Source organism: Oncorhynchus masou, chromosome 3 (assembly GCF_036934945.1).
Source record: "Oncorhynchus masou masou isolate Uvic2021 chromosome 3, UVic_Omas_1.1, whole genome shotgun sequence".
In the NCBI taxonomy this organism is placed as follows: domain Eukaryota; kingdom Metazoa; phylum Chordata; class Actinopteri; order Salmoniformes; family Salmonidae; genus Oncorhynchus; species Oncorhynchus masou.
This window is the reverse complement of record NC_088214.1, coordinates 41,214,907-41,229,621: the sequence shown is the minus strand read 5'-3', so window position 1 is coordinate 41,229,621 and position 14,715 is coordinate 41,214,907. Positions and strand designations below refer to the sequence as shown.

Below are 14,715 nucleotides of genomic sequence, written 5' to 3'. Positions count from 1 at the left end.
GTGAGAGTGTGTCTGCATGTGCGTGTGTGTGTGTGTGTGTTACAATCCACGTAATAAAACTGAAGTAGAGCATGTTTAACAAAAAGCTAACATTGTCAAACAAGGTCAGTTAGAGTAGAAAGACATTTCCTCCTCTCACAAAATGGACAATAAGGAATGTATTATTAACCACCTTCCCGCAGAAGCTTTTTCTTACTGGTCTTACATTTGTAGCAGCTTTCAATAAGAACATATTTTCCCTTTTAGCTACTTACTGTAACCAATGCAACAGAGGATTTGCACTTTTAAAAGTAGAGCTCTACTGTGGATTCAATTCTGCTGTAAAAAGCTCCGTTCCAATCCACCAGCAATGTTAGGAGCGGAGAGTTAGGAGCGGAGAGTTAGGAGTCTCTATAGGAATTTGCACAGTGGAATAGGCAGCAGGGTATAATGTCATTACCACAGCGGAATAAGGCAGCTGGGTATATGTCATTACCACAGTGGAATAAGGCAGCTGGGTATATGTCATTACCACAGTGGAATAAGGCAGCTGGGTATATGTCATTACCACAGTGGAATAAGGCAGCTGGGTATATGTCATTACCACAGTGGAATAAGGCAGCTGGGTATATGTCATTACCACAGTGGAATAAGGCAGCTGGGTATATGTCATTACCACAGTAGAATAAGGTAGCTGGGTATATGTCATTACCACAGTGGAATAGGCAGCAGGGTATAATGTCATTACCATAGTGGAATAAGGCAGTGGGGTATATGTCATTACCATAGTGGAATAAGGCAGCGGGGTATAATGTCATTACCACAGCAGAATTAGACAGCTGGGTATAATGTCATTACCACAGTGGAATAAGGCAGCTGGGTATAATGTCATTACCACAGTGGAATAAGGCAGCGGGGTATAATGTCATTACCACAGCGGAATAAGGCAGCGGGGTATAATGTCATTACCACAGTGGAATAAGGCAGCTGGGTATAATGTCATTACCACAGTGGAATAAGGCAGCTGGGTAATTGTCCTTACAACAGCGGAATTAGGCAGCGGGGTATAATGTCATTACCACAGTGGAATAAGGCAGCTGGGTAATTGTCCTTACAACAGCGGAATTAGGCAGCGGGGTATAATGTCATTACCACAGTGGAATAAGGCAGCTGGGTAATTGTCCTTACAACAGTGCAATAAGGCAGCGGGGTTTATGTCATTACCACAGTGGAATAAGGCAGCTGGGTATAATGTCATTACCACAGTGGAATAAGGCAGCGGGGTATATGTCATTACCACAGTGGAATAAGGCAGCTGGGTATAATGTCATTACCACAGTGGAATAAGGCAGTGGGGTATATGTCATTACCACAGTGGAATAAGGCAGTGGGGTATATGTCATTACCACAGTGGAATAAGGCAGTGGGGTATATGTCATTACCACAGTGGAATAAGGCAGCGGGGTATGTGTCATTAACCACAATGGAATAAGGCAGCGGGGTATATGTCATTACCACAGTGGAATAAGGCAGTGGGGTATGTGTCATTACCACAGTGGAATAAGGCAGTGGGGTATATGTCAATACCACAGTGGAATAAGGCAGTGGGGTATATGTCATTACCACAGTGGAATAAGGCAGTGGGGTATGTCATTACCACAGTGGAATAAGGCAGTGGGGTATGTGTCATTAACCACAATGGCTAAACAGGCTGTGACAGTCCCAATGAGAGATGAAAGTGACACACACTTGTCTGTAACGGTGATTGTGTTACCGCCACATCGGTGGTCACGAATCATGACTGCTGTCAAATTCCACGTGACCGTTGAGTCACGGTAACTACTCCAAAACTGTGCTCTGTAAATGGATGTAGCTTGACGGCCGTTAATAGCCTGATTTGCTAACGGCCCTCAAGTCGCAAATAGCCTGGTACTCTGCAGTCTTTTTTTTACCATTCTAATCACAATGACGTCAATGCAAATAAAATCGAAAATCAAACACGATTGAATTAGAGTAATCTGAATGACGAGGATAAATGATGGGAGTTAGAGGTCCCGTTGCAAATTAAGACATTCCATGGTCGTTGTGGATCTTGTTTCAAAGTCAAAGCCAAACACAATGGCAGACATTTGGACGCATTTTGGATGCAAAGCTAATAATTAGCTTGTCGGTAAGCTGAATCAGGTTAGTAACATCTGAGGTTGGAGCAAAAACCTTCAGGAGGGTAGCTCTCTGGGAACAGGGCATCATCAACTGTCGCGTAGTGAGAACCAGTTTCTCAAATAGCTGTCACACCCTGGCCAGAGTTTACTTTGTATGTTTCTATGTTTTGGCTGGTCAGGTTGTGATCTGAGTGGGCATTCTTGTCAGGATTTGGCCAGGGTTGTTCCGGGTTTTGGTCACTAGATGCCCCCATTGTGCTTTTTGACCTTATGTTTTTTCCCTTGTTCCCCATTATTATTTGCACCTGTACCTCGTTTCCCCTGATTGTATTTAAACCCTTAGTTTCCCTCAGTTCTGTGCTCTGTGTTTGTATGTTAGCACCCAGCCCTAGTGTTCTGTGTTTTCTTGTCGATTCCGGTGGATGCTCTTGTGGAATTCTGTTTTTGTTTTTGAGTATCTCTTGAGGCTTTTTTGTGCTATTCCTACCACCTTTTGGATTTGCCATTTTTGTATTTAAGGACTTCTCCTTTTTACTTTATTAAATACACCGTCTTAAGTACTGCTGTGTCTGCCTCATCTTCTGGGTTCTGCTGACTATTCGTGGCTCAGTTGGTTAACTGACTGAGCCAAAAATGAACCCAGAGGCAGCCAGTTCCCAGGACCTTTTTGCCATGCTGTCCCACCACCAGGAGACTGTCCAACGCCACGAAGCCGCCCTGGTTCAGCAAGAGGCCTTAATGGCTAGACATTCTCATCTTCTGTCGGAGATGCTGACTTCCATTAAGCAAATATCTGATCGTCTTACCCCGGCAACAGTTCCCGTCCCAGTACCTCAGATTCATGTACCCATGGCAGTTAACCCCCTGGCTGAACCTCGTCTTCCACCTCCCCAACAGTTCTCAGGTGATCCAAGTGCTTGTAAAGGGTTTCTCACCCAATGTTCTCTCTCCTTTGAGCTACAACCCTCGTCGTTTCCCACCGACCGGTCTAAGATCGCTTATATCATCACCCTGCTGCCGGAAAAAGCCCTGGCCTGGGCTACTGCTGTGTGGGATGCCCATAGTTCCTGCTGTGCCAGCTACTCTGCCTTTGCTGAGGAATTCAAACGAGTGTTTCAAGGCCCAAGCAGTGGTTCTGACTCAGGCAAACAGCTCCTGACTCTCCACCAAGGTTGGCGCAGCGTGACGGACTATGCCATCCAGTTCCGCACGGTGGCAGCAGCAAGTGGCTGGAACAACGAGGCGCTCACGGTGTGCTTTCTGAAAGGCCTTTCCGACACTATCCAAGATGAACTGGCCACTCGGGAACCACCGGACAATCTCGAGTCCCTGATCAAGTTGGCCTCACGCATTGACCAGCGTCAGAGAGAGAGAACTCAACCGTAGACCTCTAGCCCCTATCAGTCCCAGCTCCGAGTCCCCACCTTTATCCTCGCTGGCTCCATCGGAACCCATGCAGATTGGACGCATCTCCCAGGCTGAGAGAGACCGCCGGATGAGGGAGCGACGCTGTCTATATTGCGGCAAACCGGGCCATTTCCGTTCCACGTGTCCCGGGCTCCAGGGAAACGCTCTGTCCCGTACAGACCGGGGGGAACTGTAACGGGAAACATAACCTCCTCCCATCCGTCCAACTCCCGTCTGCTCATTCCAGTCACCCTCTCCTGGGACAACCACAAGCTTCACCTTCAAGCTTTGGTAGACTCTGGAGCCGCAGGTAACTTCATGGATGGTGTCTGGGCGAAGGAGAATGGCGTTCCCTCTGAACCTCTAAGTGAACCCATGAGGGTCACTACATTGGATGGAAGCCCTTTGGGATCTGGACTTGTCACTCATGTCACTACCTCCTTGCGACTTTCAGTTTCACAACACCAGGAATTGATGAACTTTCATTTGATCTCCTGTTCCGAGTTCCCTCTCGTCCTTGGATACCCCTGGCTTCACAGCCATAACCCTCACATCGACTGGTCTGTGGGCACTATCAAGCAGTGGGGTCCTACGTGCCAAGCTACTTGTATTTTCCAGAATTCCCCGAGTTCTACTCCCGAGTCTTTAGAATCCATCGACCTGACCCGAGTTCCCGAGTGTTACCATGACCTCAAACTGGTGTTTAGCAAACAGAGGGCCACCATGCTACCACCCCATAGACCTTACGATTGCCCCATCGACCTGTTTCCGGGCACTTGCCCCCCAGGTGTCGGATCTTTTCCCTATCTCCACCCGAACGAGCTGCTATGGATACCTACATCAAGGACGCTCTGGAAGCAGGCCTCATGCGTCCATCCACCTCCCCGGCGGGAGCAGGGTTTTTCTTTGTGGCCAAGAAAGACGGTGGATTACGTCCTTGCATCGACTACCGGGGACTCAATGCCATAACCGTCCGTAACCGTTACCCGCTACCCCTTATGGCCACAGCCTTCGAGCTGCTCCAGGAAGCAGTTGTTTTCACTAAGCTTGACCTGCGGAACGCATACCGTCTTGTGCGGATCAGACCTGGTGACGAGTGGAAGACCGCTTTCAACACGCCTACTGGTCACTATGAATACTTGGTGATGCCCTTCGGCCTGACCAACGCCCCAGCGGTGTTCCAAGCGCTCATAAACGATGTGCTTAGGGATATGCTTAACATATTTGTGTTCGTTTACTTGGATGACATCCTCATCTATTCGAGCTCCCTTCAAGAACACACTAAGCATGTCAGACAAGTACTCAAACGCCTCCTGGACAGCCATCTGTACGTTAAGCCGGAAAAATGTGAATTCCATTCATCCCGAGTACAATTCCTGGGATTTGTAGTGGAACCCGGTCGAGTCCAAATGGACCCCAGGAAGGTAGGGGCGGTAGCGGATTGGCCCACCCCCAAATCCGTTAAGGAAGTTCAGCGTTTCCTGGGCTTCACAAACTTTTACCGCAAGTTCATCAAGAACTTCAGCTTGGTGGCAGCCCCTCTCTCAGCTTTAACCAAGGGTGGCAATGCAAGGTTTTTGTGGGGAAGAGAAGCTGAGACGGCCTTCCAAGGACTCAAGCAGCGCGTTCTCTCTGCTCCCATCCTGATACTACCGACTACGGATGAACCATTTGTGGTGGAGGTAGACGCATCAGAGGTTGGTGTTGGAGCTGTCCTGTCTCAGAGGGGTGAAGACAAGAAGCTTCATCCATGCGCTTTCTTCTCACACCGGCTTACCCCGACTGAGAGGAACTACGATGTGGGGGATCGTGAACTCCTAGCGGTTAAGATGGCATTGAAGGAATGGAGACACTGGCTCGAGGGGGCTTCTCACCCGTTTCAAGTGCTTACGGACCACAAAAATCTGGAGTATATCCAGCAGGCGAAGCGGTTGAACTCTAGACAAGCTAGATGGTCTCTTTTCTTCAATCGATTCCAGTTTATCCTCACCTATCGGCCCGGGTCGAAGAATCTCAAACCGGATGCCCTGTCCCGAGTCTACGCTCCTGCCATTCGAGATGACACGGACATGCCTGTCCTTCCTGCTGCTAAGATTGTGGCTCCGATCTCGTGGCAAGTTGAGGATACCGTGAGACGTGCTCAAGCTAGCGAACCGGACCCGAAAGGAGGTCCTGCCAATCGGTTGTTTGTCCCCAAGGCAGTGAGGACTCAGGTCCTTCTGTGGGGGCACTCCTCTCGCCTCACCTGTCATCCGGGCGTAGGTCGCACCTTGGAGTTCATCCAGCGTAAGTTCTGGTGGCCTACCATAAGAGAAGACGTTGCCACTTTCGTCAATGCCTGTCCCGTGTGCTGCCAGGGCAAATCTTCTCACCTCCGCCCTCAAGGACTCCTTCACCCTTTACCTGTTCCCCACAGACCCTGGTCCCATATCTCATTGGACTTTATTACTGGACTTCCTCCATCCCATGGCAATACTACTATCCTAGTCATAATCGACAGGTTTTCAAAGGCGGCCAGGTTCGTCCCTCTGACTAAGTTACCTTCTGCCAAGGAAACGGCTGAGTTGGTAATTAATCATGTGTTCCGAATCTTCGGCATTCCTCAAGATGTGGTTTCTGACAGAGGTCCCCAGTTCGCCTCAAGGTTTTGGAAGGCCTTCTGCCAACTCATGGGGGCTTCTGCCAGTCTATCTTCAGGGTACCATCCGGAGTCCAACGGCCAAACAGAGGATGAATCAAGAGCTGGAAACCACCCTCCGATGTATGACTCGTGACAACCCGTCCACATGGTCATCCTTTATTGTTTGGGCCGAATACGCGCACAACACCTTGCGCTCCTCCTCCACTGGTATGTCCCCGCACGAGTGTCAGTTTGGCTATGCTCCTCCATTGTTCCCGGACCAGGAGGCAGAAATCAGAGTGCCTTCAGCCTTGAAGTTCGTCAGACGCTGTCGGCTTATGTGGAGGAAAACCCGTCTTAATCTTATGCGTTCCTCACAGAGGTACCAACAACAAGCCAACAGACGTCGCCGTCCCGGGCCTACCCTGCGCCCCGGCCAGAGAGTCTGGCTCTCCACAAGAGACTTACCTCTATGGGTGGAGTCTCGCAAGCTGTCCCAAAAATACATCGGTCCCTTCAAGGTTGCCAGGAGAGTTAACCCAGTTTCTTATCGCCTACACTTACCCAGATCCCTTAAGATTAATCCCACATTTCACATTTCATTGTTAAAACCTGTTGTTTTTTCTCCCCTTGTCCCGGCAGACAGACCTCCCCTCCGCCTCGTGTCATTGGAGGCCAGCCGGCTTTATACCGTCCATCGGATACTGGATTCCCGCCGGGTGCAGCGGTCCTGGCAGTATCTGGTGGACTGGGAAGGCTACGGTCCCGAGGAGCGCTCCTGGGTTCCTGCCAAAGACATCCTGGATCCTGACCTCATTCGTCAGTTCAGGGCCCTCCACCCTGAGAGAGCTGGTAGGAACGTCAGGAGCCGTTCCTAGGGGGGATTCTGTCAGGATTTGGCCAGGGTTGTTCCGGGTTTTGGTCACTAGATGCCCCCATTGTGCTTTTTGACCTTATGTTTTTTCCCTTGTTCCCCATTATTATTTGCACCTGTACCTCGTTTCCCCTGATTGTATTTAAACCCTTAGTTTCCCTCAGTTCTGTGCTCTGTGTTTGTATGTTAGCACCCAGCCCTAGTGTTCTGTGTTTTCTTGTCGATTCCGGTGGATGCTCTTGTGGAATTCTGTTTTTGTTTTTGAGTATCTCTTGAGGTTTTTTTGTGCTATTCCTACCACCTTTTGGATTTGCCATTTTTGTATTTAAGGACTTCTCCTTTTTTACTTTATTAAATACACCGTCTTAAGTACTGCTGTGTCTGCCTCATCTTCTGGGTTCTGCTGACTATTCGTGGCTCAGTTGGTTAAGTGACTGTTTCTCACTCCGGAGACCCAGGTTCGTAACCGGGTCCTGACAATTCTATGTTGGATGTCTTGTTTGTCTATTTCTATGTCTGGCCTGATATGGTTCTCAATCAGAGGCAGGTGTTAGTCATCGTCTCTGATTGGGAACCATATTTAGGTAGCCTGGGTTTCACTGTGTGTTTGTGGGTGATTGTTCCTGTCTCTGTGTTTTGCACCAGATAGGGCTGTTTTCGGTTTTCGCACGTTTGTTATTTTGTTAGTTTAATCGTGTATAGTTTCCTTATTAAAATAAAATGAATAACAACCACGCTGAATTTTGGTCCGCTCCTCCTTCACCAGACGAAAGCCGTGACAGAATCACCCACCACAACAGGACCAAGCGGCGTGGTAACAGGCAAAAGCAACAGCAGGAGCAACAAAAGAAGGAATGGACATGGGAGGACGAAATAGACGGAGAAGGACCCTGGGCTCAGCCTGGAGAACGGAGAGGCGCCGGTATGAGGAGGCAGCACGGCGAAACGGATGGAAGCCCGAGAGTCAGCCCCAAAAATTTCTTGGGGGGGGCTCAGGGAGAGTGTGGCAGAGTCAGGAGTCAGACCTGAGCCCACTCTCCCTGTTTATCGTGAGGAGCCAAGGAGAGAGACTGTGAAGGAGTTAATGGGGAAATTGGAGGAGAGAGTAATGAGGGAGTTGCTATGTTGGTGCTTTGAGTATGGAATTTGCCAGACGGAGCGTGTCGGGGATTTGATGGCACCTGGGTCAGCGCTCCATACTCGTCCTGAAGTGTGTGTTAGTCGGCTGGTGAAGTTGGTGCCAGCCTCACGCACCAGGCTTCCTGTGCACCTCCCTAGCCTTGCATGTCCTGTGCCAGCACTGCTCTCAAGATCTCCAGTACGCCTTCACGGTCTAGCCCATCCTGTGCCACCTCTAAACACCAGCCCTCCGATGGCAGCTCCCCGCACCAGGCTTCCTGTGCGTGTCCTCAGCCCAGTACCACCAGTGCCAGCACCACGCATCAGGCCTACAGTGCGCCTCGCCTCTCCAGCGCTGCCGGAGCCTTCCTCCTCTCCTGCGCTGCCGGAGTCTCCCGCCTGTTCAGCGCTGCCCGAGCCTTCCGCCTCTACAGCGTTGCCGGAGTCTCCTGACTGTTTAGCGCAGCCAGAGCTGTCAGCCTGCATGGAGCAGCCAGAGCTGTCAGCCTGCATGGAGCAGCCAGAGCTGTCAGCCTGCATGAAGCAGCCAGAGCTGCCAGTCTGCATGGAGCTGCCAGTCTGCATGGAGCTGCCAGTCTGCAAGAAGCTGCCAGTCTGCAAGGAGCTGCCAGAGCTGCCAGTCTGCAAGAAGCCGCCAGAGCTGCCAGTCTGCAAGAAGCCGCCAGAGCTGCCAATCTGCATGGAGAAGCCTGAGCCGCCAGTCAGCATGGAGCAGCCAGAGCCGCCAGTCAGCATGGAGCAGCCAGAGCCGCCAGTCAGCATGGAGCAGCCAGAGCCGCCAGTCAGCATGGAGCAGCCAGAGCCATCAGTCTGCCAGAATCCGCCAGTCAGCCAGACTCTTCCAGATCTGCCAGTCAGCCAGACTCTTCCAGATCCGCCAGACTCTTCCAGATCCGCCAGCCAGACTCTTCCAGATCCGCCAGCCAGCCAGAATCTTCCAGATCCGCCAGCCAGCCAGACTCTTCCAGATCCGCCAGCCAGCCAGACTCTTCCAGATCCGCCAGCCAGCCAGACTCTTCCAGATCCGCCAGCCAGCCAGACTCTTCCAGATCCGCCAGCCAGCCAGACTCTTCCAGATCCGCCAGCCAGCCAGACTCTTCCAGATCCGCCAGCCAGCCAGACTCTTCCAGATCCGCCAGCCAGCCAGACTCTTCCAGATCCGCCAGCCAGCCAGACTCTTCCAGATCCGCCAGTCAGCCAGACTCTTCCAGATCCGCCAGTCAGCCAGACTCTTCCAGATCCGCCAGTCAGCCAGACTCTTCCAGATCCGCCAGTCAGCCAGACTCTTCCAGATCCGCCAGTCAGCCAGGATCTGCCAGAGCCTTCCTCCTCTCCGCTGCTGCCGGAGTCTCCCGCCTGTCCGGCGCTGCTGCCGGAGTCTCCCGCCTGTCCGGCGCTGCTGCCGGAGTCTCCCGCCTGTCCGGCGCTGCTGCCGGAGTCTCCCGCCTGTCCGGCGCTGCTGCCGGAGTCTCCCGCCTGTCCGGCGCTGCTGCCGGAGTCTCCCGCCTGTCCGGCGCTGCTGCCGGAGTCTGAGCTGCCCCTCTGTCCCGTGTTATTTAGTAGGGTTGCCGTGGCTAGGAGATCACGGAAGCAGACAAGGTGGGGGAGGACTATGGTGAACTGGGGGCCACGTCTAGCACCGGAGCCGCCACCACGGACAGATGCCCACCCAGACCCTCCCCGATAGGTTCAGGGTTTGCGGCCGGAGTCCGCACCTTGGGGGGGGGGGGGTGATACTGTCACACCCTGGCCATAGTATACTTTGTATGTTTCTATGTTTTGGTTGGTCAGGGTGTGATCTGAGTGGGTATTCTATGTTGGATGTCTTGTTTGTCTATTTCTATGTCTGGCCTGATATGGTTCTCAGAGGCAGGTGTTAGTCATTGTCTCTGTTTGTGGGTGATTGTTCCTGTCTCTGTGTTTTGCAACAGATAGGGCTGTTTTCGGTTTTCACACGTTTGTTATTTTGTTAGTTTAATCGTGTATAGTTTCCTGATAAAAAAAAAAAGAATAACAACCACGCTGCATTTTGGTCTGCTCCTCCTTCACCAGACGAAAGCCGTGACAATAGCTGGTCAATGCGTGGAATGAAATACGTTTTCTTATAAACCCAGGAATTGCGCAACATTTCTATATGCAATCACGTGTGAAAAAAATATGTTTTGATTGCCTCTATTCAAAAGAGGAGGATCCCAGCTATATTGCTAGGCTACTATATTTATTTCTCAACTGGTATATGAGCACACGGATTACATGTCCCGTTTGATAATGGCCCATTGTAAATCGTCCGTAAAGCCGTCCTCAGGAAAGGAGCTTATCAAGGCATCAAGCTCATTGATGAACTCTCCGAGGGAACCTGGAGGGCGATAAATGATAAGGATGTTAAGCTTGAAAGGGCTGGTAACTGTGACAGCATGGAATTCAAAGGAGGCGATAGACAGATGGGTAAGGGGAGAAAGAGAGAATGACCACTTGGGAGAGATGAGGATCCCGGTGCCACCACCCCGCTGACCAGAAGCTCTCGGGGTGTGCGAGAACACGTGGGCGGACGAAGAGAGAGCAGTAGGAGTAGCAGTGTTATCTGTGGTGATCCATGTTTCCGTCAGTGCCAAGAAGTCGAGGGACTGGAGGGAGGCATAGGCTGAGATGAACTCTGCCTTGTTGGCCGCAGATCGGCAGTTCCAGAGGCTACCGGAGACCTGGAACTCCACGTGGGTCGTGCGCACTGGGACCACCAGATTAGGGTGGCCGCGGCCATCATGCTGTTTAATCAGCTTCTTGATATGCCACACCTGTCAGGTGGATGGATTATCTTGACAAAGGAGAAATGCTCACTAACAGGGATGTAAACAAACTTGTGCACAAAATTTGAGAGAAATAATATTTTTGTACATATGGAACATTTCTGGAATTGCTTATTTCAGCTCTTGAAACATGGAACAAACCCTTGACATGTTGCGTTCATATTTTTGTTCAGTATATGTGATGGTATACAAATGTAAGCAAGGTATAAAATTGTTATGTTTTAGTCTAATATTATATCTGTTTGGGCTTCTTGCCGTCAATTTTCAGTCCCCAAATTATTAGTAAATATGTTCCGGCCCCCTGACCATCCGCAAAATAGAAAGTTGTGCCACAGCTGAATTTAGTTAATGATCCCCGATGTAGACGTTCCAAAGTTTCATGACCACCGCAGCCCTACTTGGGAGCAAGCAAATGCACCACGCACAAACACATGCTGTGTATGCATAAGCACACACACATCACACAGACAGACACTTCCCTCTGGCCCACCCGTTACCCAGCTGCCAGCCTGTCTGTGTGCGATATGACTAGGGCCAGCAGTAAAACTTTAATCTGGGTGGATGCCAGTGTGTCATAGCTGTGCCTGCAGTGTGTGTGTGCATACGAGCATCTGTGTGTACGTGCAATAATCTGTATGTGTGTACATCAATATGCATGTGTGTGCCAGTGTTGTGGCCCTGACTGCAGTGTGTGTGTGTGTGTGTGTGTGTGTATATATATGTGCCCACGCACTTGCATCTGTGTGTGCCAATGTTGTGGCCCTTGCCTGCAGTGTGTGTCAGCTCTCAGTTCCCTCTCCTCTCCACTAACTCCTCTGTTTATTCCGCACAGTCTGTCGTCCCAGAGGGGAAGACAAAACAAACACAGCAGTCATAGACTAAACACACACCCGCGCACACAGCAGTGGGAGACGAAACACAGACATCAAGCGCTGCGTGACACAGCAGCACCCGGCAAATGATAGCTCCGTCAGTCAGCGTTACACCATTCAAAGACTTGAATGTCTTTCTGTCTGGGGTCCCTAGTCTGCATAGGTCAATAAGGACAGTCAAGCAATGAAAGACATACACAGTAAAAAAAATAAAAATCTAACGTGTGTTGATATTTGTTTAGGAGAAGATAGCAGCCCAGGGTAACGATCGCTCCGTCTGTGTAGCGCCATTAATTACTTAATGGCTGTCTCTACTTCTGGAGTTTCTGTCTCAGGAGGGTAATGGGGAGGGTAATGGGGACAGTCAAGTCGGAAATTAATGATATTTGAAAGACATAAAAAAAATGTGTCTAGATATTGAATTAGGAGGACATGGTACCTACAGTATGTTTGTGCTTCATGTCAAAATCATCCTTAAGGCCTCCCGAGTGGCGCAGTGGTCTAAGTCACTGCATCGCTGTGCTAGCTGTGCCACTAGAGAACCTGGTTTGAGTCCAGGCTCTGTCGAAGCCGGCCGTGACCGGGAGACCCATGGGGCGGCGCACAATTGGCCCCCGTCGTCCGGGTTAGGGGAGGGTTTGGCCGGCAGGGACGTTCCTGTCCCATCGCACACTAGTGACTCCTGTGGCTGGACCCGGCGCAAAGCACACTGACATGGTCGCCAGGTGTGTACGGTGTTTCCTCTGACACATTGGTGCGGTTGGCTTCCTGTTTGAGTGGGTGTTGTGTCAAGAAGCAGCGCGGCTTGGCTGGGTTGTGTTTCAGAGGACGCACGGCTCTTGAAATTCACCTCTCCTGAGTCCATACGGGAGTTGCAGCGATGGGACAGGACTATAACTACCAATTGGATACCTCGAAATAGGGGTAAAAAAAAAATCACAAGTTGATTGTGTAGCTCAATGAAGTTACTTATGGATGATTTGGACATGATGCGCTAATAATGCTAATATATTTGTGCAACAAACGCAAAAAAGTTAGCATTTGAAACAGTGGCCAGGTAAACAAAACCAAAGCATGGATTGCGGTCATGCATTGTCCATAGTTTGCTTCAAAGTTCAATGTTTTTATATCAATATCAAATCCTTTCTGGGTAACAATTAAGTGCCTTGCTGTGATTCTATTCAAATAAATGGTCAAAAAACAACAAAAATAGCTTCTTGGCATATCTCAATTTCTCAATAAATAATTTAGCTAGGAATGTCTGAGTGGGGATGGGGAAAACCGAAAACTAGCTGTTATTGGCAGAGAGGTTTGGAACATTTTTTCTTATTTGTCTATTAACACCATACCAAAGCTCCATCCCACCAAAACAGGCTGAATTTTCAGCTTTTACAAATTTCAGCTTTTACAATTTCACAGTATTATTCCAACCTCATAGTATGGAAATGTATATAAAACTAGTTGAGTGCACTGGGCCTTTAAGGAAACCGATGTGTATTTAGTAATTTGGGTGAACTACCCCTTTAACTTTTGTAGCTTGTATAACTATTGGCGTTACACAAATAGTTATTGTGCACCCTGGTCGATCCTAGGATAAATGAGACAAGGGTTGCAAAATTCTTCCAACTGGGATAATAATCTTCCAATTGGGAAACCTGGGAATTTTGGGAAAGTTACTATAACATGCAACCCTAACTGAAAGTATATAATTGAATAGACAATTGTCAGGCCTTCATTTCCCATCTTAACCCACATAGATCATTTTTTTATTACTTTATTTTTCCAGAATAAAGTTCTCTCTCTCTGCCCTTTCACCTTTTTACCGCTCTCCTACCCTTCCACCCTCTATCTGTGTCTCCAACTTCTCATCGGCCTTTATTTCAGCTCATTAAAAGCATTCCCACAGACACCTAGCTTATTCCTCTGCTCGCTCAACCCTTCGCTCGCAAGATGTTCCCATTAGAGCGGCACACACCGGCAAAACCACACACACACACTCTCTCACCTCAAACACGGCCAGTGCGTAGGGGTGTCCCAGTCTCTCTGAAGAGGACAGGTGTGTTCGGCGGTGAGCCCCGTTCAGGTCCACACTGGAGATGAGGTGCAGCTTGGAGTCCACCCAGTACAGACGTCTGTTGGCTACATCTGATGCGCACACACACACACACACACACACACACACATTGATGGCCACTTGGGCAGACATAAAGCTCCGAAAACACTGTTCATTAAAATATTTAGTCAAACAATCAATTGGGGTTATATCAAGAAGTTTCAACTCGAAGGAGATGAGTGATCAACTGTAAAAGTCTAAGTTCACTATGTAACAAAACTAGTGAAAACCAAAACAAAACAAAGCAAGAAACTAAGGAAAAGCACTTTACAAATGGACTGTATTATCATTGTTAACATTGGAACTGCTAAACGCAGTTATTTTGACTGCTACTTTTCCAAAATAAGTATATATATAACACATCGTCAGTGTTAGAATCTTAATATCACACACAGAACTGGAGTTATAACCTTTCATTTTTTGAACGGTTTTCCCCCCGTTAACCCTCCTTTTCCCAACAGTTTGGCCTGCTCCGCTCCTTCTCCCCAGCTGATAATCACGCCGATAACTGCCTCGATACTGATCCTAAAGTATCCCAAAACTAATTTGAACCAATATAACAACAGATGAAATAAACGAGGTAAAGTATGATGTGGGAGAAAGGGAGAATGGGTGAGTTGTTGAGCGAGGGGAAGCGAACAAAGCACAATGATGTAATCACCAATTGTGAATGAAGAACAGGGTGGGCCATTCTATTGCATTGGTATACTCTAATCATAATCTCTAAATGGTATGTACCCTATA

The 14,715-nt window shown here is 49.3% G+C and overlaps 1 protein-coding gene across 1 annotated transcript in view; it reads right to left on the bottom strand.

Moving 5' to 3' along the window:
• LOC135516825 (low-density lipoprotein receptor-related protein 8-like) overlaps window positions 1–14,715 on the bottom strand; it is a 200,529-nt gene that overhangs the window by 12,163 nt on the left and 173,651 nt on the right. The window contains exon 14 of the mRNA XM_064940961.1: window positions 13,864–14,003. Within this exon, the coding sequence (XP_064797033.1) occupies window positions 13,864–14,003 (140 nt within the window). The remainder of the gene's footprint in view (window positions 1–13,863; window positions 14,004–14,715) is intronic.